The following is a 24342-nucleotide window of genomic DNA, read 5'->3' as shown; positions in this document are numbered from 1 at the left end:
AGTTGGACTTCCAAGCATAGTATATCTGCACCTCCACCCTCCTATACACTTACTCTTACTTGGCATTTCTGTACAACGCCGTGTACTGTTGACACGGTTTACTTTACTGGCTACATTAGCCCACATGCACAGCCCTACCTACCCTTGACTGGACTGTGGCGGATACCTTCATCCTATCAAACTTATCCTTGCACAGCACTGCTGCTACAACTCTTACATTACTACCTTCACTTATGTTGTCCATATATTTGACCAATGACTGATGCCTGTACCCATATCTAACTTATCCTTGCACTGCTGCTATAATTCTTATATTACTATGTTATGTTTATCTATTTGTCCATATATCTAGTACTGTTATATTAATATGCTAATATGTTTTACTGTACATATTTATTGCTGGTCACTAGACTTTAACCTTGCACTGTTGCACTGTTGGACTTATTTGCACTACCAACTTGACACACACCTCATACTGGATCACAGTACCTCCAGTACCTCATTACACTCATGCACATCTTTATCTTTAGTATTTAGTATTTTACTGCTCTTTTAGTCATGTTGATTTGCTTTGTATTATCCTGTTTACATTGTAGTGTATGTTGTGTGTGGTGTCTTATGCTGCTGGGTTCTTGAATTTCCCCTTGGGGATCAATAAAGTATCTATCTATCTATCTATCTATAGAGCTATCTATCTATCTATCTATAATTTTTCCTTTCTGTATCGCAATGACATGGTCTGTCAACAAATTACAGTAAAAACAGTAAAAGTGTAAATGTTATTCTTGTCCAGTCTCTTGCAATCAAACTCCCACATACACTGACTGAGGTGTAACGTACAATTTACAATACAGTGATTGTCATCAAAAATGTATCCATTTTGACATCAGAACATCCCTCCAGACACTGTTATAAAGTGCATGACTAAGCCATTTGACTGTGTTATCCATACACAATGACACAAGGACTTATCATTCTGATGGCACTGACATGTTCATTGACGCAGATATAGAGAGAAGAACTAAGGTTTTTGAGCAAGAGAATGGCTTATGCATGTAATCCAAGGTGTGTTGCTATTTGTATGAATTGTTCTGAGAAATGCACTTATTATTTTGCAAATGTCGAGGATGTTTCAAGAAATGTACCAGAGTGACTCAGAATACTGTAATAATATGCAGATGACACGTTATTGTACTGTAGGGGCGAACGGGGTAACAGTCATTTTTTTTACATTCTTTATCATTCTAATGTGTCAAAGAAATTTTATTTTGTAACCTTCAAACCAAACAATAATTCAAACTGTTCTACAACTTCTGTAATCAACAAATCTTTGATAACTTTTGAGGGTAAAGAGTTCAAGTTCAATTAGTGTATTGTCTTGACTCATGTCCTCATAAAAGGAATTCTAAGTAATGAAATGATTTTCAGAGAAAATCAATGTGTGCTTTTGTTGTGTGCTGTGGGTGGTGTCTGGCAATAGTGAATGTTTCTTAGGAACTAGGAACTTTGTTTTCCCACTCAAGAACTTAGATAAGAATGGCCTGGATCATTCACCTATCATCTATCATCATTCTCCTATGAAACGCTGATCAAACATGTCCAAAAGAACAAAGAAATTGCAGAGGCACTCTGAGATTTAGAAAATATTAAAAAGCCTTTAATATCACATGGCGTGTGTGTGTGTGTGTGTGTGTGTGTGTGTGTGTGTGTGTGTGTGTGTGTGTGTGTGTGTGTGTGTGTGTGTGGAGATCCAGTCATGGCTGAAATTGTTGGCACGCATGCTAAAGTTACCCTAGGGGAACCATGCAGAGCTGAGACATGTACAGGGGGAACCCAAAGTCAGGCTGAAAGAGGCCAAGGAAGATTACAGGAAGAAGGTGGAACAGAAGCTGCAGGAGAACATATGAAGGGGGTCTGGGATGGAATGAAGACCATAACTGTCCTGGGGAAGAGTAGCAGCTCTGTGGAGGGAGATCTAGACAGGGCAAACCAATTAAACCATTTCTACAACAGGTTTGACTGCCAGCTTCAATGGACGGACGTGGTCACCCCCGGACACTACTTGCTTAACCGCCTATTCACACCCCCCCTCTCACTCTCAGTGCAACAAGTAGCCTACCCCCGCCAGGTGTACCCCTCCCCCACAGGACCAATGGTAACCCCACCCCCCTCCCCCTCAGGGTGACCAAGGCCATGGTAACCCCTCACCGCCTCCCCTCCCCCCTCATCACCAACCCCCCAGACTGAGTGACAAGCTCCTGCAGATGGGTGTGGATGCTCACCTAGTATCCTGGATTGCAGACCACCTGACAGAGCGGCCACAGTTTGTTAGACTGAAGGACTGCCTCTATGACATTGTCATCAGCAGCACCGGAGCTCCACAGGGAATAGTGCTCTCTCCAGTCCTGTTCACCCTGTACATGTCTGACTTCTGCTACAACACGGAGTCATGCCACATGCAGAAGTTTTCAGACGAATTGTGGGATGTATCAGGGATGGGCAGGGGGAGGAATACAGGAGCCTGGTGGAGGACTTTGTGCAATGGTGCAGACTCAACCACCTGTACAACTCAACATGGCCAATACCAGGTGGTGGATTTCAGAAGGTCTGGCTTGCTCTGCTGCCAGTCACCATCGAGGGGTCGATCACTTTACAGTTACTTTACATTACAGTCATGCTGTAAGTGTTGGCACCCCATGCTAAAGGTGACTGAGGAAGTTCAAGGTCTCTCCCGCCATCCTAAGGACCTTCTACTCCTCAGCGGTGGAGAGCACTCTTACAGGTTGCATCACTGCCTGGTATGGTAACTGTACCGCACACGACCGGGAGGCCCTGCAGAGAGTGGTGTGCTCTGCAGAGCGGACTATTAAAGCCCCCCTCACAAGCCTGAGGGACATTTACACCAAGAGGGTGGGGGCAAGGTCGGTGAAGATAATGAAGGACACCTCTCATCCCAACTCTAATCTCTTCTCACTTCTACAATCGGGCAGGCGGCTACGTTGCATTAATGCAAGGACGGAGAGACTGAGACTAAGCTTTTACCCACAGGCAGTGAGACTGCTAAACACAGCACATTTTAAATAATTATTTTTTGTCCCTTAGACAGAAATTATTTTAAACTTGTATTTATTTATTTATTTTTATACTTCTTTCATTTACTATGTATATTTTTCTTTCTTTTACTTCTATGCAGAGCAATGGACCCTTTTTACATTTCACTACATGTAAAATGTATGTGACAAATAAAAACACTTGAACTTGAACTTGAACTTGGACTAAAAAGATGGATATAAAATCATCTTTTGGAAATTAATCTTAATGCCTTAAGTAATAAAATGAGGATATATCCAACCTTTAAGGACACCAATTTTCTTTGTGAATGAATAATGTATCATTAATGTATCCTTAAAATACTGGGGTCATAACCTATGCTGCACTTCCACAAACATGTTGGCACATATAAACTTAATTTCAGTCAGAAACCACGTATGCTAAAAGTACACGAGTACTGTAAACTATGGTGATGTCCATGTTAGCTTAGACGTTTTTCACTTAATCAAGCAGTGAAATGTGGTGGGTCTGTAATGATAGTCATTAGTTACTGTAGATAGTTATGCACATTAGATGTGTTTATCTGACCTGATGTTTTTTTGAGGGTCTAAAAAATGGTTTCAATGTCCCTGCCACTTAGATATTTTTGCCCTTACACAAAACAGACAGGTTGTTGCTGCATTACTGAACGAGGAACAATGATCGCACAGTCTAGACATTTGTTGTTAACACATACCATCTATCTGCTCTGTGGTTTCCTTTGAGAAGAGAAGATCTTTCGATTGTTTTGGTTGGTTGACCCACAGCAGCGCTAACTGATGTAACTGATGTTGGTCTATGCGACTGCAGTCCCAAAACTTATGTTAGCTCAGTAGGCTACCAGAGACCACTGGCCTAAAATGCTTAACCCTAATTTAACCCCCCCCCCCCCCCCCTCGAATGTACTCTTGGCTCATACATGATGTATGTACACATAATTTGTGCATTTCAGATTTCCAGTTGAAACACTAATAAAAATTGGCCTCCTGTATGTGATGTGCAATTAAAGACCAACCGGGCAGTTTTGAGAGGCTTCCTTCTAGCAACCCTCCCATGAATGTTGTTTCCAGTTTCGTCTTATTGTAGACGCATGTAGATTTATTCCAGATGTTGCCATCGAGGTCTGTAACTCTCTAGAGGTGGTGGAGGTGACTTAGGTGTGTAGAAATGTAGATGTGTATGTGTGTAGAAACATTTTCTGCATATGCTCCGCATGGACAATAGATAACAGTCATTCCAAGCTGATTTCAAATGTTGACAGCCCTGACATCCTTTCACATCATGATACTGTGCACTACAACCTGAAAGTTGTAGGCTTTGTAGGCGATGTCCAATGTCTGTTATAGTCTTTAAAAAATATACAAATCAGACACTGAAGGCCATTTATTCATAGGTTTCATCGGGTCCCTTTCCACATGTGTATTAAAGGGATATTCCGCCATTTTTGGAAATACGCTCATTTTCCACCTCCCCTCGAGCAAAACAATCGATATTTACCTTGTTCCCGTTCATCCAGCCATTCTGTGAGTCTGGCGATACAACTTTTAGCTTCAGCCTAGCATAGATCAAACTACACTCTCATCTGGCGTAATAATCAAGGCAACTTGCAAACTACTGGCACTACTACTGCTTGTTGTCTATGGGGACTATTTTCAGATGCTGCATACGATATCACTGCGCCTATGGTACGTTTGCAAGTTGCCTTGATTATTACGCCAGATGAGAGTGTAGTTCCATGTCAAATCAGCCTAGAAAAACGCCAGGTTTCATTTTCAGTTGGTCTTATTGCACTTTCTAACTTGAGAGGAGACACGTTTTAAATGGGAAAATTACCAGAAATCTTAGTAACTTTTAAACATGAAGCTAGCAGGCAAGAAGCTAATGGTCTAATCCGAATCAATGATCTATGCTAGGCTGAAGCTAAAAGTTGTATCGCCAGACTCACAGAATGGCTGGATGAACGGGAGCAAGGTAAATATCGATTATTTTGCTCGAGGGGAGGTGGAAAATGAGCGTATTTCCAAAAATGGCGGAATATCCCTTTAAATCAAACACCCTAGATTATGAATGTAGACTGTGATGCGCTGGGACTGGTGATCATCCAGAAATAGTGACTGACTGGCCCCCTCTCGGAATACACTCCTATTCGGAAGGTGGCAGCAATGCACCAAAAGCTGTTTGTCAGCCGCCAAAAGAAGAGGAAGAAGAAAGTACTCGCAAGGGTACCTGGGATATTACGGAAGAGCGGTTTTGTGTCCTTGTGTGTTTCGGGCTCCGGTTAAAGTCAAAAAGACAGAAAATGGCCATGTACAGGCACTTTATGGTGGGTGTTTGTATTTATTTTATATTTGCTATGTGAACTTTTGAAAAATTGCTGTTGTGAACATGATTCCCTTTTGTATAAGTCTTACATTCGTGTGAGTTAACATCAGTGGGTCAATGTTAACGTTACCTCACTATGCTAAGTTAGCTAACGTTGAGTTAACCCCTATGGTTAACCTATAGACAGTACGTTAACATTACAACGTTAACATGTCTAATGGAAATGATGTGTCCATGGCATCGTGACTCTTTTGTGTTATCAAAGATTAGTTTATTGGTTCTTGACAACAACCGAAGAACTAATGTAGGCTACCGACAAAGCAAAGCCGAAACATATTTATTTCGTAATTTGATTTAGGTTATGCTAACATTCGCAAACCTGAACTTCGCACTAGGAATCAGCATTACTGCTAACGTATTAAGCAACACCAATGTTGTTTTGTCTTTAAGATGCTGTTCTTAGCCACATTTGTGGTGACCTTCTTACGAAAATCACCGGTTTCAAAGAAAGTGGTTTCAAAACGTTTTGTTTACCTGCTACAATTTGAGAATTTGTGTCGTAATCGTCATTGCCAAGTGTTTAACGGCCGTAGTGCAGGTTAACAACTACTTGACATGAAAATACTGCATAGCTGTAGCAGCTATTGATCTATAAAAAATACTGCATAGCTGAATTGATCTAGTCACATACTCAATTAGAAACGGATATGTTAATAGACGTTAATTCATGTTAAAGTATTTATCCTCATTGCTGTGTAGGGAGTTATTAATAGCCCTCTTGACGTAGCTAATTCACATTAATGTATGTTCCTTATGGGGATGGCAGAGCTACGTGCTCCCCCTCACGACACATCCTGATATACGTGATAAGTCTCTCACTATATTAATATTAGGCTACTGTTTTCCCACACATTTGTAAGCTCTGTATTTAGCATATTGTTGTAGTTGTGTCTTAAAGGCTGTCATCTGAAATAAGTCCTTATTTCATGCATCTTGTGTTTTCAGGCCCTCAGGCATATTTCCAGGAGGAGTATTGGCACTAGTGTCTGTAGGCAAGTTGACAACAAAGTCCCAATGAAGCAGAAGATGTTTCAGGTGAGTCAGGCTGAGGAAACTTGATGGCCTGTTTTGTTTTGCCATTAATGTGACCAGATTCTTATACTTATGTGCATCCCTTGTTGATGGTCATTTATTATTCTGTTATACTGTTTTCAGAACAAAATGAGTTCTGTTGATGTTATATGATGGTAATGATAAAGTTACGGTTAAGTCTTCATTTTATCCCCAGGCTCTAGAGTGATATTTTTTTTCTGCCTTTGTAGAAAACCAGATAAGTATACAGTTATGCTAACCAGGGTTTCTCTGGTAGTGAAGGCTGTGATAACTAATGCATGAATGCAGTGTGATGGGTCAGTACCCTTAGCAGAACATGCAAACAATATCTGATTCAAGGCTTTGCTTGAGCAGCTGTTTTACTGTGGTAGATGCTGACACACGCTCTTGAGTCTGCATTCCAAGAAGTATTAGAGAATAGACTGCTTTGATATTACCTGCCACTTAATTGCAATTGATAACGATAACACCTTGTTTTCTTTTATGTTCATTTTAACATGGTCATTGGTCACATATGTTGAATTCTGGATGTTGAAATTGAGTGATTCTGCCTCTGGTATTATACTGGTCTGATTGACATTTCTATTCAGAGGTTTTTTTTAAAAAAAAATTTTTTAAAAGGTAATTAATTATTTCTGCTGTACGCTGAAACGGAGACATATTTCTTGAGGCAATCATTTGCACTGTACATTTAAATCTGTTATGGGGGACCCCCTTGACGATGATATGGACTATCTTAAAGGGATAATCCTGTGTTATGTTTTCATTGCAATCTACGTCTGTACATGAACTTACCTGCAATATGATCCAGAGGTGGTGCGATTTCAAAGATTTGGGCCATATTGCAGTGTCATTATTGGCTTATTTCGATGACAGACGGGTTAGCCCAAGGCTTTTTTTTTAGGTTTTAGGCCACCAGCACATAGTCTAATAGCTGGCGTTTCCCCTAGTGTGAGAGCATACATTAATTCCCTGCTTTTATAACAGTGAACATGCATATTAGCTCATGTGTAGTCATAGGTGCTCATACACTACAGCTCTCATAAACACCCTGATCTCCATAATAAAATATGTTTCTATCGGTGTCTAGGAGGACAATGGTATTCCCATCCATCTGAAGGGAGGTACCAAAGATGCTCTTCTGTACAGGGCCACCATGACGTTGACTATTACTGGTTGGTGAACTTCAGTTTTGACTTTATACACTGCTCACAAAAAGTCAGGGATATTTGGCTTTCGGGTGAAAGTTCATGATGAACCTAAAATCCACTATAACCTTTACAGGTGAACGTAATGGCACCTTCTCTAAACTTTTAAATGCTTAAATAAACGTTGAAACTTTTAAAAGTCCAACAGTTCAATGTTTCAGTACTTTCTTTACTGAAACATTAAAATTCACCCGAAAGCCAGATATCCTTAACTTTAGTCGTAGAGTAGTGTCAGTGTATGATCTGTTCAATTTACTTTACCTCACTGTTTATGAACATTTTTTTTTATTGTATTTTTTTTTGTATATTTACCAGTTTGACATGAATGGGGGGAAAATTAATCTTATCTGTTTTTCCTTCTTTTTGAACAGGCACTGCTTACCTTTTATACGAGCTGTTCCAAGCTGCTTGTCCTAAGAAAGCCTGAAAGACTGATTCATTTGACTTACTCCTGTGTACAACAACTTTTTGCCAATGTACATATTTGTAATCAGGGAGTCTTGTGTCTCGTTAATGAGTGTTATTTAATGTGAATGGGATCAATACTTGATTGGTGTTGCAATCAACAAATAGTAAATAAAAATCTCTACAGTGTGTGTTTGTTTGTTTGTTGTTTGTTTAACGTGAGCAAGAACAAGTGACAGAAATTTTCAAGAGGTGTTTCAAATTGTCGGTACTTATTTTCGACACATCTTTTTGCTCAATATGCAGACCTGCCAACATGTACGCATTTTGCATAGCAACCACGCGTTAAACAACACTAAACAAGTGCTGACTGTCGTGCTTGTGCCTGTCACAGCAAAGACCTGAGGAGTTCTTTGAAGCTCTGGAGAATAAGGAAAATGAAAATGAATCCGGCTAAAGAAAAAGAAACCTTATTCGAAGACATTAATATATACAATAATATATTAGTACAAACAGCGTTAAAAGTGTACATGTACAGTAATCATAGTCACTAAATCCCCCATATGTCAGATAGCATGTTGCATCCAAATGCTTATGTCATATACATCATGACAGCATGGTTATAGCCTGTTTTTTTAATGGGGGAATTATTTATTTACATTTCCCAGACATAGTGGAGAGTGCATATTGATTTGGTTATTTGATTGACAATTTTAAACCAGACAGTTTATGCCTAACTATATGACCACACTCTAAAAAACAATGGATTAAAAACAGCCCCATTTCAAGCCAACTGGTTAAATAGTGGTTAAAGGGATAGTTCGGGTTTTAAGACACGAAGTTATATGGGTTCCCCGTCAGCAACGTTGTGCATCAGCACTGACTTAACCCGCAACAGCGTCCTGTGAGCCGAGATCCAGCCGGTTTTTGATGCTGAAGAAAGTAGTCCGGCAAGTTTCTGGGGTCACGAAAGTAAAGTGTTTTTCTTCTCAAAACCATATGCGTTCAAAAGAGTGATATATTTGCACCACAAAAACGTTGTCCAGGAAAAATTCAAACCTCGTTATCACTTACTTATTTTTCGCGATTCCTATCACTGCGCGCTACTGACAGCTGGACAACGTTTTTGTGGTGCAAATATATCACTCTGTTGAACGCATATGGTTTTGAGAAGAAAAACACTTTACTTTCGTGACCCCAGAAACTTGCTGAAGAAAATAGTCCGGCATCAAAAACGATCACTTAAGCGCCCATGGATCACGAAAAACGGCAGCCGTTATTTCTTGAATGTCAGAGTAATGACATTCAAAATGGTACCTAAATAATACACCACCATTCATAAAGTAACAAAGTATGAAAAGAAAAACACAATTCATCACATGGATCACCCAAACGACTTTGTGTCAATTTTCAACCGCGCGGCTTTTAATATCATAATAATGGGTGTGAAATATTCCTTAACCACTAGATGGCGGCATGGCACAGCGCACTTTGATGACATCACAACCATGAAACAGGAAGTAAAGTGCTGTGACGTATGCTGTGTTCGAACTGCGTGCTAAATACTAGTCACATACTGATAATGACGTGAAGTAGCAAATAGTATGCAGTGTTTGGAAAATGTAATATTACCAGTACACAAAAGTTTCCCGGATGTTATACTGATGGGATACTGCATCCCATAATGCATAGCGATTGTTTCCAGCTTCAGAAAATTTCAGTTACAATGGCGGACAGCGAAGGGACAAGTATGGCAAAAACCGGAGATGAAGAGCACAAATGTGAGTATTAGTTGGGTGTTTTGGTATGGAATGTTTCGTGGCTTCTGTTATTGTGGAAGTTTTATTACTGTAGAGCTGTATTTGTGTATGTGCAAGTGAATAAATAGCCCAACTTAACCAAAGCTAACGTAAACTAACTGGCGCTCAATGGAAATGAATGGTAGAAACCTGTTAGCTTGCTAAGTCGCTAAATAGCATGACGATTTTCTAGCCTCTAGGTAACGTCGTCATTCACATTAACGAGAGCAATGTTTATTTATAGCCTAGTTATCGTTATGGTTATCATTCTTGGTGTGAACGGCCCTTATCTCCTAAGTATTCTGTCAGTTATAACTGACAGAACTCTATTCGTACTTTTAAAAAATAAGTTTAATTTACAAAAGTGTAATGTGAAAATCTTTGATAGCTAAGTTGCTTTGGTATCTACTGAGAAATGAGCACCTGGTTCAAAACAGTTCCCAGTTTAAGCCTACTGCTCTTTGATAAGTGATATCATAGCCGGATTTGGGTATAACCAGAGAATGTCTAGGGCTCTGGTATAGCCTAATGATGGAAAATAAAATGGTAATGGCAGAAAATAATTTTCTCCTTACTAATATTTGATTTTAAATGAGTGTTTATAAGAAAGTGTCTAAGATGGTAAAAGATGTAACCTCTATCTCTAGGACTGGCACAACGTCATGCACAGTGGTCTTGGGAACATCGAAGGCTTCTGCAACAACCCTGTAGGAGGTGGCACTGGATAACCAATACTGAATGATGACAACCTCCAGTCTCTCCCCCAGCCTCCATCACAGTCCACTTCAAGTGTGTCCACAAGGGCATTGACAGAAGTCGTTCTTGCAGATCCACATCTCCAAAGAGGAGACGGACAATAGATAGAATAGTGTTGCCATTCAGTTAGCAATATTGTCCCCTGGGGTCATTCTGAGAGAATGTGCACTTGTTGTTTTTCTTGATGTTAAAGTTCAGACATTTTAATCAATTGAAAGTATTTTGTTCAATGTTTAGTGTCATTTGTAAGGTAACTGTCATACAGTGGTCATTATGGGATTATCAATTGTCAGTGTAGCACAGTTACATTTACTTAATTTCACATTTCACTTAGTTGCAAACCCAAGTCTTGCCAATAATGACACCTTTTTGATCCATTAACCATGGTTGCATACGCCTTCATAAGAAAAGACAACTGTGGGCTACAATATTGTTAGTTTCTCTAGGCATATTGGTCTAATCACTCTGAATTCCTGCTGAAGAACGAGATTAAAGACCATCAGTATTGCAGACCTTCTTCTCCTTGCTTGTTTGTTGGCTCTCACCACAGAGAGGTAGCCTAAGACATATCAAAACGGTAGGACACACAGAAGTGCTACTCTCTCCACTGATCAACACTAGAGAAATGTTTTATGAACATTGTTGGCACTCTGATGGCAGCACAACAATAATTTTATAACACTGCACTTACCTGATTTCACAGCTTGTGCATCCTCTTAGCCTAACTCTTATAACTTTTGTATCAATTCATAGTATTCTTTTCTGTTATTTAAATTCCATTATATCCTAATAAGCTTAGGTGATTTTATTTATCCATAAACATATTATATATGAAACATCACACAGAGATTCTTCATGGGTAGGCTATGCTTTCTCCAGATGTCCAGACTCCAGTGTAGCCCAAAAGCTGGCTGATTTGATAAGTAAACAGAACAATCCTCCTGCCATGTCAAGTTTATTTATAGGCTATAGCCCATTTCATACAACGTGCTTTACATAAACAAAAGCAAACTTGTGATGTTCTAAATTTCCAAGAACGCTAGAATTGAAATGCAATGATAAATGCATTTCAGCTTAACTCGTTTCCCACTGCAGTCTTATACAAATGAATGAGGTAGTTCGACTAATTGCCAATACGTTTTTCTTGCAAGTAGGTGGCGGTGCGTGCTTTAGGCTGTAGATGCATCACTGTAGGCTATAAAATGCCTATATCTGGACACAACTAGACTGGAGGAACATGCTCAGTACTCCACATTTAGATTCGCTTCGTTTAGCAACGAACACAAATCATTATAGCCTGAGCATGTGTCACTAACGGGATAAACGTGAAGAATTCCCCAAAATATCAGACGTAATTGCGCTCACTTTAAATTGATTAGTTTAGACAGTTTCTTCAAGTCTACCTCTAAATAGGCTACTTGGAACAGAACACATAGCCTAACTATAACATGGTAGGATATTGATTAAAATCTACGTTGAGCTCTCTAGAATGCATTGCGGTATTGCGTTAAAATGACCAACGTCACCGTAAGCTTGCTCACTTGATTTTACTAATCCATCAGCTGTTTTCCACAGGTGCATCAGATACGCTAGCGATGGTAAAGGTCACAGACTAGTCGACCAAAAATGCTGACAAAGTTGGTATGGCTAAACGCTTTGTTGCGGCGCTGACTAAACTTATGAATAGAGTTCTGACAGTTATACAGAACACTAAGGAGAGGGTCGTTCACACCAAGAACGATAACTAATAATTAAGCGAACACTGGTAAATTTTAATAACGACGTTAACAAGAGCTAGACAAGCTTGATGCTTACGACTTAGCTTTCTAATATCATTCATTTCCATTGAACGCCAGCTAGTTCATGTTAACTTTGGATAAGCTGGGCTATTTCACTTGCACATGAACACAAGTAGCCTAGGCTACTCAAACTTCCACAATAACAGAAGCCACGAAACGTTCCATACCAAAACACCCAAACAATAATCATTTGTATTCTTCGCCTCCGGTTTGCCATAGGCTTGTCCTTTCGCTGTCTGCCAGCGTTGTTGATTTTTTCTGAAACTGGAAATAATCGCTATGCATTATGGGATGCAGTATCTGAGTAGTGAGCATCATTGGTACACTGAGGATTTTGCCACCATTAGTACAACATCCTGGGAACTTTTGCATACTGGTAAAATCTAATTTTTCACACACTGCATACTGCTCGCTAGGTTCACGTCAGTATCAGTATGCGACTAGTACTTACCACCCATTTCAAACAGTGATTTAGTACGCTGTGCTGCTGGTGACGGCTACTGCGTACTGGGGTGGGGGGCGTAGTGTGCAGTACACAGTGTATACTTGACCAGTATGCAGTATGTAGTATTTAGCACAAAATTTCGAACACAGCCGTAGTTGCTGTGTCATGCAAAATGCCCGAACTATCCCAGCACTGTTATATTGAGCATTTACAGTACGTTCACTAGAGGGCAGCATGTCCATACTCTGGGATTCTTGGGTACTAGGCTATACCATCCATACTTTAAAGGACCCTTAGGGTTTTCTTTGATGTACTCTTCAAAATGATTTAAAGAACCATTTAGCGATACCATATGTAGCATTCAATAGAACCATTTTTGGTTTTGTATAGTAGGCTACCTTTTTATTTTGTAGGCCTATTATTTTTTTTTTATCTAGTACATTATTATGAATTCATGACAAACTTAAAAATAGCCTATATGAGAAATGCTGCAAACAGGGCATTTATATTTGATGGCTATGATCATCATTATTAAACCTATTGTTGCCTACAGAATTGCGATTTGGGGGGGGAAAAAAAAGAACACCCCACCAATGATGCCAGACACGTTTGGGCAAACGTCTGTCATCTTTGGCACTGAGAATTAACTTCGCCTACATTGCTCAGTGCCAGCCAGGACACAAAAAAAATTAATGAAAAGGGCAGTGGGATATTGTATCGAAGTGAAATGGCCCATTAGTGAATTCCAGTTTTAATTACCGGTGAACGGGCTTTATCCTGTTTGCTTTATTGATAGCAACTTGAAGCCTGTTTGTGAAAAATCAACACCAAGAAACGGACAGCAGTAGGCTAGCTATAGCCAACACTTGTTGCATCTAGGCTACCGAAATAGATGCATCAAGAAATAGCCTACATCTAAGAAATAAATCCCTCGGACGTGAGGGAGGGAGTGCTTCCATGCACTTGGGCATTTTGCCCCATTTGTAGCAGGACTCAGTTGAGTTAAGCAGAGTTTCACTTACTTTCTTAAAGTGAGAGGCAGGAACAGCCCCCTATTAAGTCGCATAGGCGACTGAGGAAAGCTCCGTCCGTCCCACTTGAAAAGAGGCTGTCCCTCAAGAAGCTTCCATCTGCAGACTGAGCTTCAAGCAGTCAACTAGAGAAGTCGTCTCTCAGCACCCAGTAGGAGCTTCACCGGTTTTCTGAGGGGGGCATCTCCGCAAACGCATAGTCCTTATACTTTCCCAACCTATCAGGTAAGTCTAAAATAATGTAGCCAGTTAGACTATTTAATCTGTCCAATTAGGCTATTTATCACTGTTCTAGGTGTGATTTTAGGCTAATTTATCTAAGTCCAGGTAAGCAGCCTATTTTCTCCCTATCTCTCTCTCTCTCTTTAAAAAAAAAAACAATTCAGGGCTTTGCTGAAGGCTTGCTTATTCTTTTTACCACATAACCTAGGCTATGTCATGGGATCTCCACAAATTATAATTAGGGTAAAATTTAGATTTTATGGGCAGCCAAATTATTTATTTGTTTAGGCTACTTACTTTCTTACTCAACCTAGTTGCTTATTTATGTAGGCCTATTAGCCATATTTGGGCTATTTATTCTAATAGCCTTGCACGGTCCAACATTCATCAGGCAGTTTCAATTAGACAAAAGGTTTGGTTCGTTTTAAAATGGGCCATTTTTAGATTTAGTCTAGTAGGCCTATTTTTGTTTGTTTGTTTGTTTGTTTTCCGCTATCAAACAATTTCAACCTCTCTTAAGATTTTGTTGTCTTGAACTCTGCATGCTTTAAAAGGCTAAATATCACCTCAGTGTTGCCAATCGACGTCTAATTAGATAACCACTCGGGGGCGCTCAATAACCATACAGTATGAATTCAGATATCAATTTTAACTCTCCCCGAGCTGCCAACCTTTCTTTAAATTAGGCTAGTATAGCCTAGGCCTACTGCCACTCATGGCTGATTAGAATGGTCTAGGTAGGAGGCCTTTGCAAGACACAATCTCATGATATAATTTATTCAAGAGGACAAGATACATTTCTCGTTGTGAGGGATAGCCTTTTTCTTACTTGATTTTTAGGTGGCAAAGGCTGTCTTACATAATAAAAGCTCGCCTGTTTGTTCCCTGTGCGTGCATTTTTTTTGTTCCACATCGTCTAAATTTAGTCTACTCTTACCTCGTTATTTAGCTAGGCATATATTTAACCATGAAGTCTTCAATGCTAGATAGGCTCATTAATAAATCATTGATGTGTCTTCTAGATTTATTCATGTTCTGCTGACCTCCTGCTTGAAAATGAAGACAAGACTATTGGTGGCTACAGCCACCCTCCTTGCATTGCTCTTGAATTCAGTAGATGCACAAGGTAATGGTCACTCCCCCCTCTTTGCTCCCTCTTTTCTCTCCCTGCCTCTATGATTAGGCCTACCATTCCAAACAGCTTTCTCTTCGGTGATTCATCACCCAGAAATACATGGTCAACATTTCACTGTCTATTTTATGTATAATGTGCATATTATTATGATTGGTTATTATGTATTTGTGATTAGGGGTATTCTCAGCTAAACAAACAAGCAAAGTGTTGAACAAATTAGCTGAAACCCTTGATTATCTTTAACATTAATTATTTGCTAATGAGATCTCGGGACATAAACTAATGTAACAATTTGTATAGTTCCATTAGTTAAATATGAGGAAATAAACTCAGAGCAGGGTAACATTTGAAGCAGAATGATTTTTCACATTTCCTGAGATCATTTTAGTAGTCAGTAGCCAATAATGTAGTCCCAACATACCTATGAAGTCATCAATATGAGTTGGTAGCCTCGTCAGTCTCTCTTAGTTTGTGACTGTCAGACCCATCCAACGAAACAAAACCCCATCAGGTGCTTTAATCAGGTAAAAATCACACATTTTTAGACCTAAGAGAACTTTTGTCAACTTTCACCTTTATTATATTTCACTTATCAGGAATCCCTTCAACATATTCTTCATCCTTAATTTACATTCAGGCATGCCAAATTAAGCAGTAACATTTCAAGCTTTTAACAAAGATATCGTTCTCTTCAAAAAATGTTTGATCTGTATAGGCTCTACAGTAAATTGGAAGACAAAATGGAAACTTCTGTTTCTTTCCCCTCAAACTTTTTTGGGGTATCAGATGTCTTTCCCCATATATCTTCAGCAACAGAATGGAAATATGTAATATGAGAGAAGCAAATTAGTCCTCAGACAGCACAAAGACAAAGAGCCTTTTAGGCTTCTTTCAGACATTTTCAAAAATGCTGAGTTGCAATTCATATGGAAAGTTAATATGCAGTAATGTTTAATGTCAGCACATGTTGTGTGGAATTACTTTGGCATCTGCTCTCCTTCTCTGGGAGACTCCAGCCCTTTCTGCTAGCTGCCTGGCAGTTGCGCAGGCCAAAATGAATGCCTGGCTGACTTGAGACAGAGGTTATTGACACTGGCCAGGCCAGGCGAGCCCTCTTGGGAGAGGGAGAGGTGTTCTTCCTAAGCCAGTGGGATCCTCTGGCACTCCAGTGGCAATGAAGAAAAGCATTTGGTGGATGTCAACAAACAATAATAACATTTCCTAAAGCAACAAGTGTATTTCTATTTGTATGTCCGGCATTTTAAATTCATGAATACTGTGCACTATGCGTATCATTTAAAAAGCTGGACAAAACACATTCAAGCAAAAATCAATTGTGTCATCACGTGTGCGAGTCATTTGTCACATGGTATACACATTTTAATGGTTCGTTGGCAATGGTGCTCAGTTCACTATTTGGGAATTGGTGAAGACTACTCCCATACAGCACAATGTGTGTGGGTCCAGCAAAGGGCTCGTTTGGACACAGGAAAGCAACATACAGTTGAACGTGCCAGGTTGGTGAGCCTCTTTTTTTGAGTGGTCTCCATGGCCGAAGCTTCTTGCTCCGGTCATGTGTGTCGTCTGCCTGTGCACCTGATGTGTAATGGCTTCCTCTTCTAAGTATTTTAAAATGATATTCTCACACTCTCATCACCTAACCATCCCCCCCCCCCCCCCCCCATTTTGAGAAGATATTCTCACACTCATCATCTAACCTGCACCCCCCCATTGATGATGTTCTTTTTTTCCCTTTATTGGCCCTCACACTCTTATCATCTAAACACCCCCCCACCCTCTGGCCACAACCCACCTGCAAACATACATGTAGCTCACTCCAGCTGCCTAATCCAAACTGCATGCTCATTCCACTTACTATAACAAACCAGGCATTGCATGCATCAACAAAGACAATCCCATGCTGTCTAGACATTCTTATTCCCCCTAATTCGTAACTAAATGCAAGTTGTAGATTTGCTTTAACTACCCCATAATAGGTAATACCTGCAATGGAAATTTTACTCATAAAATACAGGACACTGCAACCTCACAAACACATTCCTGAAACACTCATTCCTTAACAATAATACTGATGCATATATACTCATAATGCACTCATAACACTGACAGTAATACTCATTCCATATAATATCAAGCATTATTATTATTATCATAATGCTTTTCTCATTATGGCATGATATTTAACCCTTTCTGATATTGCTGGCATGCAAACAGTGTCCTGGAAATATCATGATATTTAACTCTTTCTGATATTGCTGGCATGCAAACAGTGTCCTGGGAATATCATTTTAAAATATATTTATGGTCTCTCTGTGTGGTTCCTGTCGTACATGGAATTGTTTGTCCGTTATTTTTTGTTTTGTTTTGGTCTGCACACCTCTTATATGTACCTGTGCATGATGCAGCGACAGCAACCTCAGTATGGACATGTGCATATTATTTTTATTCCCCAGAATGCATCTGTCATATTTATTTTTATATTATTTTAATGTGCAGTTCATTTTCAACTTTCCTTTCATTTTTTTTTAGTAGTATCCTGTTATGTCTCATGGCATCTGGTGTAGACATTCTGAATGAAAAGGAAGTACACAAAAGTCTTCAATGACAAATGTGTATTCTTTTTAAGAGGTTTGCAATGGATGTGTGCCATTGGCATGTTTAAAGTTTAAACATAGAAGGATTTCACCTTTACATTTGAAATATATGTATATATACTCTGTATATATATATATCATATAGAACTTTATAGAATATAATGTCAGTTCCACTTCTACTGTGATCTGGCATCTTGGATTCCATTGTATAATCAATGACCTGGGAATGAAAACATTGTATTGTCATGTTGTACTGATGCAACTTTATTTGTACATGGTTTATGTGTTGGGGCTGGTTGGGCATGCTTTGAATTGATTGCATACAGCATGTTGTGTATGGTCACCTCAATGTTTGCATTGGGTTCTATATTTGTGTGGAGGTAGTCTGTACTTCATGTTTTGAGTCTTGACTTTCTGTGCTTGAGCTGCATACCATGAGTTACCTGGTTTTTGCAACTCAAACAAAAGCCATTTTACCATAAAATGGCTCACTACGATATATGTCACTTCGTGTCACCTTCTCGTCACCTTGTCCTTTGTTGGCTTTGTCCTGCCCAACAACAAAACGATCAGCTTCAATCGTGAAGTGTTTGTCGTTGGGAAAAAATATTTTGTCTTAAACTATCAAATAAATACAAATTTAATACATATTTCACGTGTACTAGAGGAGCTAACATCGATAACTTCTTTGTTCACAGTGGAGCCTCCCTCAGACTTGAAATTTAAAATCCTAAATGAAAACACAGTAGAAATGACCTGGAGGCGTCCTTCAGCACGGATTCATGGGTTCAAGATTCAAGTCATTTCAGACACAGGTGAGTCTTCCTAGGCTGGGTAAACCCTGCCTGACCTCAGGCTGGAAACATGCACATCTATCTCCTCTGTTCCCTGCCAGAACCTTTGGCTCCAATCACAAACTAGCTTATCCAAAAGATGCACCGAAGCGTTGGTCTGATTGGTTGAAGGATTATCCAAGTGTACAGTCATGATCCTCTGAGAGAGCACGCCTCTCGTGCAGTAGAAATAAAGTGCAGACTCCCCATACTAATTTTCAATCTTAAAAGAGTCTTCCTCTATCATTCTAATGTGGTACCATGCTGTTTGTTTTACATAAAATTACATACATAAAGTAGCATAATAGCAAAATAACATTACATAGTTCTGATAAAAAACTTAAAAAAAAAAAATGAAAATGATGTATGTATTTCTATTAATGGGTATGATTATTTTCTTGCAGATGAACCATCCAAAGATTTCAGTCTTCCAGCCTCAGCCTCAACTATGTCCATAACTGACCTTACACCAGACTTAGACTACTCAGTGTCTATACACTCTTATCTTGGGTCAGAGGAGAGTATACCCATTTTTGGCCAACTGACAAGTAAGTAATAATGTTCAAGAAATTTTTTTTAACATTCCTTTCCTATTACTGTCCATATTTCGTAACTACATATAACAACAATATGTCATTCTAACGTATCCATATGAGCAGTCAGTATCTTTATATCTGAACTCAACATGGTAGACGAAAGAATGATCCACATTGCTTGGAATAACTTAAAATGTTTCTTTCAGTTCAATCGAGCAACACAAGTGGAATTCCAAAGAGGCCGTCTGATGCAGTTAGTGAGTATTTCAGCCCCGACTTCCCATTTTGATGGTCTTCACTGAAATATTTTCCCTCTCCAAAGAAAAAAAAAAGAGAACACATAATTTTCCTCAACCACTTAGCAGATGTTATGGGATTTTTTGTTTGCTTTTTCCAGGGGACAGCAGTATGTATTTCCCATAAATGATTCACACATTCCCCACGCCCCCCCTTTGGCTGAATAGATTCATCCTTGCCCAAACAGAAAGAGTAGCAGGGAGGCAAAGACAGTGGTTGGAAACACACATATTAGTCTGTAATTGAAAGCAGTTGTGGCATCAAAATGGAGGGAGAGTTTGAAAAGAACCCTGTCCACTTCAGCGTTGTTGAATGAAGAGGTCCTTGTATTCCCACAATGCATAGAGCGAGCTGAGGTCACTTATGTGCCAGTTCCAAGCATGGCCAGTACAGGCACAGGCATACTTTTTGAGAGAAATGGAAAACATTACAGTTTTGGCCTTGAGGTTTTTGTCAGTTGAGTATTGTGCATAGTTCTGACACTGCATAAAAACACTTTTTCTTTTAAAAAATGAGACAGGTGAATTTATCTCAAGAGGAAAGAATGTATTTATTCACCAACAATCTATCCACATTTGGTTAGAAACATTTTCTTTACAGATTTCTAGATTACATATTTGGGAATAGAAGAAGAACAGTTTACCCTAGTGTGCACAGGCAGATGTTAGGTGGAATGTTTCCAGTGGATCAAAATGACTAGACAATCATTTATTCCAATTTTAGTCATGCGTTTCTGTCTGGTCATACGTCCAGTAGAACATTCTAGGGAATCTACATTTTGTGTTTATCCAAATGCAAAAGGCAGTTTTCACTGTCACAAGGGAAATGGTCTAATAATGAAAACATCCTGTTTTAATCCAGCTCTTCCTTGCGTTTTCCTTGTCACTAGAGTGCTCGGTCAGTGCCATTGCGGATCTGGTCTTCCTTGTGGACGGCTCATGGAGTGTTGGGCGCGATAACTTTAAGCATATCCGCAGCTTTATTGGTGCCATGGCTGGAGCGTTTGACATTGGAGAGGATAAGACCAGGGTGGGAATTGTGCAATACAGTACCGACACTCGCACTGAGTTCAACCTGAACAAGCACATCAGGCGTGGAGACCTTCTGCGAGCCATCAAAAATTTGCCATACAAAGGAGGCAACACAATGACAGGTATATAATGTGTATAGTTAATAGTATCCAGTATTCAGTATTGTTTCGTATTCGTGTTCGTGCTCATCAATGTTCGTTATGTTGTGTATTCTATTCTCCAAGGTGATGCATTGGATTATTTGGTGAAAAATAGTTTCACTGCGGCAGCTGGATCAAGAAAAGATTTCCCCAAAGTAGCCATGGTCATCACAGATGGGAAATCCCAGGACCCAGTGGAGGAGTACGCAAAGAGACTGAGAAATATTGGAGTGGAGATCTTTGTCTTGGGTGAGTAGTGAGAGTAACACCTTGTAGCACATGCAAAAGCCTCTAAAACGCCACCTCCGCCAAAAATGAGATAACGCCGGCAAAACTGAGATAACAGTGGTGAGTGAATGCTCTCCACACGTAGTATACAGACGGATCAGACGGATTTAGAGGGTTTTGCATCTGAACTCTTCATATCCAGGATATGTCAAATGAATTATGCGTAACTTTCTCCTTTATCTTTGTAGGTATCAAGGGAGCCGACGAGGATGAGCTGAGAGAAATGGCTTCCGCTCCTCATAGCAAACATGTCTACAATGTCCCCAACTTTGACGTAATCAAAGATGTCCAGCGCCAGCTTATCAATGAAGTCTGCGCAGGAGTTGAGGACCAGCTAAGTTCACTTGTGAATAGGGAGGAACGTAAGTAGATGCTAACTAAACACACCATTCATACTGTATGGTGCAGTTTAAAGGCAGCATCAGAGCATGTATGGCATATTTGATGGATCAGTTGGTTGAGAATAGCCGTTGTATGAATCTGGCTGATATTGCTTGTGTATTGACACTTTTTCTAACTTGTCCCATTACACCTCAAACGGAAGGGCTAACGTACCTCCAGAGTCAAAGTGCCTCCAGAGACTTGAGAGTTACTCATACTTGTTCTCTGTTTCTTCGCAGTTGTTGAACCGGCCTCAAACTTGGAGGTCACGGAGATCTCCTCCAAGTCAATGCGGGTGACATGGGACCCATCCCCTGGTGACATCACAGGGTACAAACTCCAGCTGATCCCCATGATCACAGGCAACAAGAGGCAAGAGCTCTACACGGGGCCCACATACACGTCCGTCAACGTCCGGGACCTGTCACCTGAGACCGAGTACGAGATCAGCCTGTTTGCTCTGAAGGGCTTGAGCCCCAGTGAGCCTGTCAACGCTATGGAGAAGACCCAGCCTGTCAAAGTCTCTATGGGTGAGCCTAAAGCTCCTATCTGATAATTATACAGTATAGTATACCGTCATTTCCCGACTATTAGCCGCGGCTTATACATTGATTTTGCTAAATTTCTTCCGCTATGAGGTTAATACAGGGGGGCAGTTAATATGGTGTTAATGTGGTTTTGTTTGTTTTAACTTGCATAAAACACTGTCCTGTGGCTTATACACAATGCGGCTTATATGCAGGAAATTACTGTAGTACAGTGTGTATATATACACATATATACATATAAGCACATATATATATAAGAACAAGTTTTTTCTCCTTCACAGATTGTTCTCTTGGAGTGGACGTGCAGGCAGATTTGGTCCTTCTGGTGGACGGATCTTACAGCATAGGGCTGGCTAACTTTGCCAAAGTCAGAGCTTTCCTCGAAGTGCTGGTCAACTCGTTTGACATCGGCCCCAACAAGGTGCAGATCAGCCTGGTCCAGTACAGCAGGGACCCCCACACTGAGTTCACCCTCAGCAAGCACCATGATATCGCCTCTATGGTGAAGGCTGTGAAGACCTTCCCTTACCGGGGTGGCTCCACCAACACTGGCAAGGCCATGACCTACGTGCGGGAGAAGATCTTTTTGCCCGTCAAGGGGGCTCGTGACAACGTCCCCAGGGTCATGGTCCTCATCACCGACGGCAAGTCCTCTGACTCCTTCAAAATCCCGGCCACCAACCTGCGCAATGCGGACGTGGAGATTTTCGCCGTGGGCGTGAAAGACGCTGTACGTTCTGAGCTGGAGGCCATTGCCAACCACCCAACCGATACGCACGTCTACGAGGTGGACAGCTTTGATGCATTCGAGAGGATTTCAAAGGAGCTCACTCAGTCCATCTGCCTCAGGATTGAGCAGGAGCTGCTAAACATCAAGAGGAAAAGTAAGTGTATTGAAAATGAATTCTTTGCCATGGCTTGTATTGACCTCCATGGTTATTATCACAGGTATTGGGTTATTATTCTGTAGTGAGTGGATGTCTTCATTACTTTCACTACTTAGAAAAGTTGAGAAGTTGCCTGGACAATATAGTAAAAGGTGGATAAGTTTGCTGGACTGTTAATAGAATAGAATAGGAAAAACAACTTCCCTGCTTCAACTGACCGAGCATGGAATAAATATTGTGCTCGTGAAGTGCATGTGAGCAGACCTGATCTGTTTCATGTCAATCTTGGAGATCGCTTGTTTTGTCCAGCTGCGCTTTCGTCTGGCAAACACAAGTGTGGCTTTGATTGTTTAAAGTCTCCTAGCCGAGCATGGCCTTAAGTACAGGAGATCCAGATGCCTAAATCTCAAAGGATATTGTTACAGCATGTGTTATCGCTAAGTTTCTTAACACTATGGCAACAGAACACTCACTGTTAGTTTGACCTAATTGCTATCCTAATTGGCAGCATTGGGGATTGCTTTCTAAAATCACAATGGAGGATGCCTTTCATTGCCTCAGTAGCAACACGTTAGTAACACTGACTTAAGCTGTTTGTAATGGACTGTCTGGACAAGGGAATGTAAATCAGCGGGAGGTTTCAAGGGAGGTTTCAACAACATACTGTATCTGTCACTGCTGTGGCACAATCTGTTGCTCTTTAATTTGATATATTGTACTTGTAATTGTGTGGAAAGATTTGCTAAACAGATCTATTAGGGCTCAGTTTTTTGCTGTATGTAATAATTTTATTCAAATTTAATCAAATGCACATTATTTGTGTGAAAGGAAGAATATTTCAGCTTTCTATCATTAAGCAGGTATCAATTAGCATTTAGCCTGGCTACCGCCACCACTTCTCAATGAGATGTGGTCTGGGAACCAACGTTAATTTTCTTGTATTTGAAAAAATGCCCAGATTCGTTTATTGGGCGCCACGGATGTCTATCAAATGCATCTGTGCATAGCTCTGTTCTGTGATTGGTCCCCTGTCTGAGGCAAAAATTAGGCCGGTAGTTTCCAGGCTGCCATAGCAGCGTGAATCAAATCGTGCGCAAGGCATTATGGGAATACCCAGGCTAGATATCAATATGAAAGTGTAGAGTTGGCTTTAATCTCATTTCCCCTTCACAGGCCTTGTGCCTCCAAGAGACCTTGGGTTTTCTGAGATCACCTCAAGGAGCTTCCGTGCCACCTGGGTCTCCGACACCACAGACGTACAGTCCTTCCTTGTGCGCTTCCGACCTGCCGCGGATACCGCCGGTGACTACATCTCCTTGGTGGTGCCAGGGGACACCACCACCGCCGTCCTGCCACACCTCATTCCTCTGACCACCTACGAGGTCATCGTCATTGCCCAGTATGACAAGGGAGACAGCTTTCCTCTAGCAGGCGAGGAAACTACACTAGAAGGTAAGAAGC

The 24342-nt window shown here is 40.4% G+C and overlaps 2 protein-coding genes and 1 long non-coding RNA gene across 3 annotated transcripts in view; all 3 read left to right on the top strand.

The window, feature by feature from the left end:
• Window positions 1-5283: 5283 nt before the first annotated feature.
• On the top strand, window positions 5284-8327 carry LOC134068075 (cytochrome c oxidase subunit 7A2, mitochondrial-like). Its single transcript, XM_062523581.1, has 4 exons — window positions 5284-5413; window positions 6418-6507; window positions 7616-7700; window positions 8105-8327. The coding sequence occupies exons 1-4, from the start codon at window positions 5390-5392 to the stop codon at window positions 8158-8160; spliced, it is 255 nt and encodes an 84-aa protein (XP_062379565.1). The 5' UTR covers window positions 5284-5389; the 3' UTR covers window positions 8161-8327.
• A 1344-nt stretch (window positions 8328-9671) lies between these two features.
• Window positions 9672-11203, top strand: LOC134067574 (uncharacterized). Its single transcript, XR_009936521.1, has 2 exons — window positions 9672-9919; window positions 10585-11203. It is a non-coding gene; the product is annotated as an uncharacterized LOC134067574 (long non-coding RNA).
• A 2858-nt stretch (window positions 11204-14061) lies between these two features.
• col12a1a (collagen, type XII, alpha 1a) overlaps window positions 14062-24342 on the top strand; it is a 62341-nt gene continuing 52060 nt past the window's right edge. The window contains exons 1-11 of the mRNA XM_062522576.1: window positions 14062-14193; window positions 15213-15316; window positions 18639-18755; window positions 19178-19321; window positions 19516-19566; window positions 20496-20759; window positions 20862-21026; window positions 21254-21427; window positions 21686-21976; window positions 22276-22878; window positions 24055-24333. Of these exons, the coding sequence (XP_062378560.1) occupies window positions 15247-15316; window positions 18639-18755; window positions 19178-19321; window positions 19516-19566; window positions 20496-20759; window positions 20862-21026; window positions 21254-21427; window positions 21686-21976; window positions 22276-22878; window positions 24055-24333 (2158 nt within the window). The 5' untranslated portion in view covers window positions 14062-14193; window positions 15213-15246. The remainder of the gene's footprint in view (window positions 14194-15212; window positions 15317-18638; window positions 18756-19177; window positions 19322-19515; window positions 19567-20495; window positions 20760-20861; window positions 21027-21253; window positions 21428-21685; window positions 21977-22275; window positions 22879-24054; window positions 24334-24342) is intronic.

This window comes from Sardina pilchardus, chromosome 20 (assembly GCF_963854185.1).
Source record: "Sardina pilchardus chromosome 20, fSarPil1.1, whole genome shotgun sequence".
Lineage (NCBI taxonomy): Eukaryota > Metazoa > Chordata > Actinopteri > Clupeiformes > Clupeidae > Sardina > Sardina pilchardus.
The sequence above is the reverse complement of the archived record's forward strand: the minus strand, read 5'-3'. Positions and strand labels throughout refer to the sequence as shown.

What these genes read in the sequence shown, in the direction of transcription:
- LOC134068075 (XM_062523581.1), top strand. Translation starts at nt 5,390, where the DNA reads ATGGCCATGTACAGGCACTTTATG. An exon ending in CCATGTACAGGCACTTTATG is followed by an intron (nt 5,414 to 6,417) that starts GTGGGTGTTTGT and finishes TTGTGTTTTCAG; the next exon opens with GCCCTCAGGCATATTTCCAG. An exon ending in CATGACGTTGACTATTACTG is followed by an intron (nt 7,701 to 8,104) that starts GTTGGTGAACTT and finishes CTTTTTGAACAG; the next exon opens with GCACTGCTTACCTTTTATAC.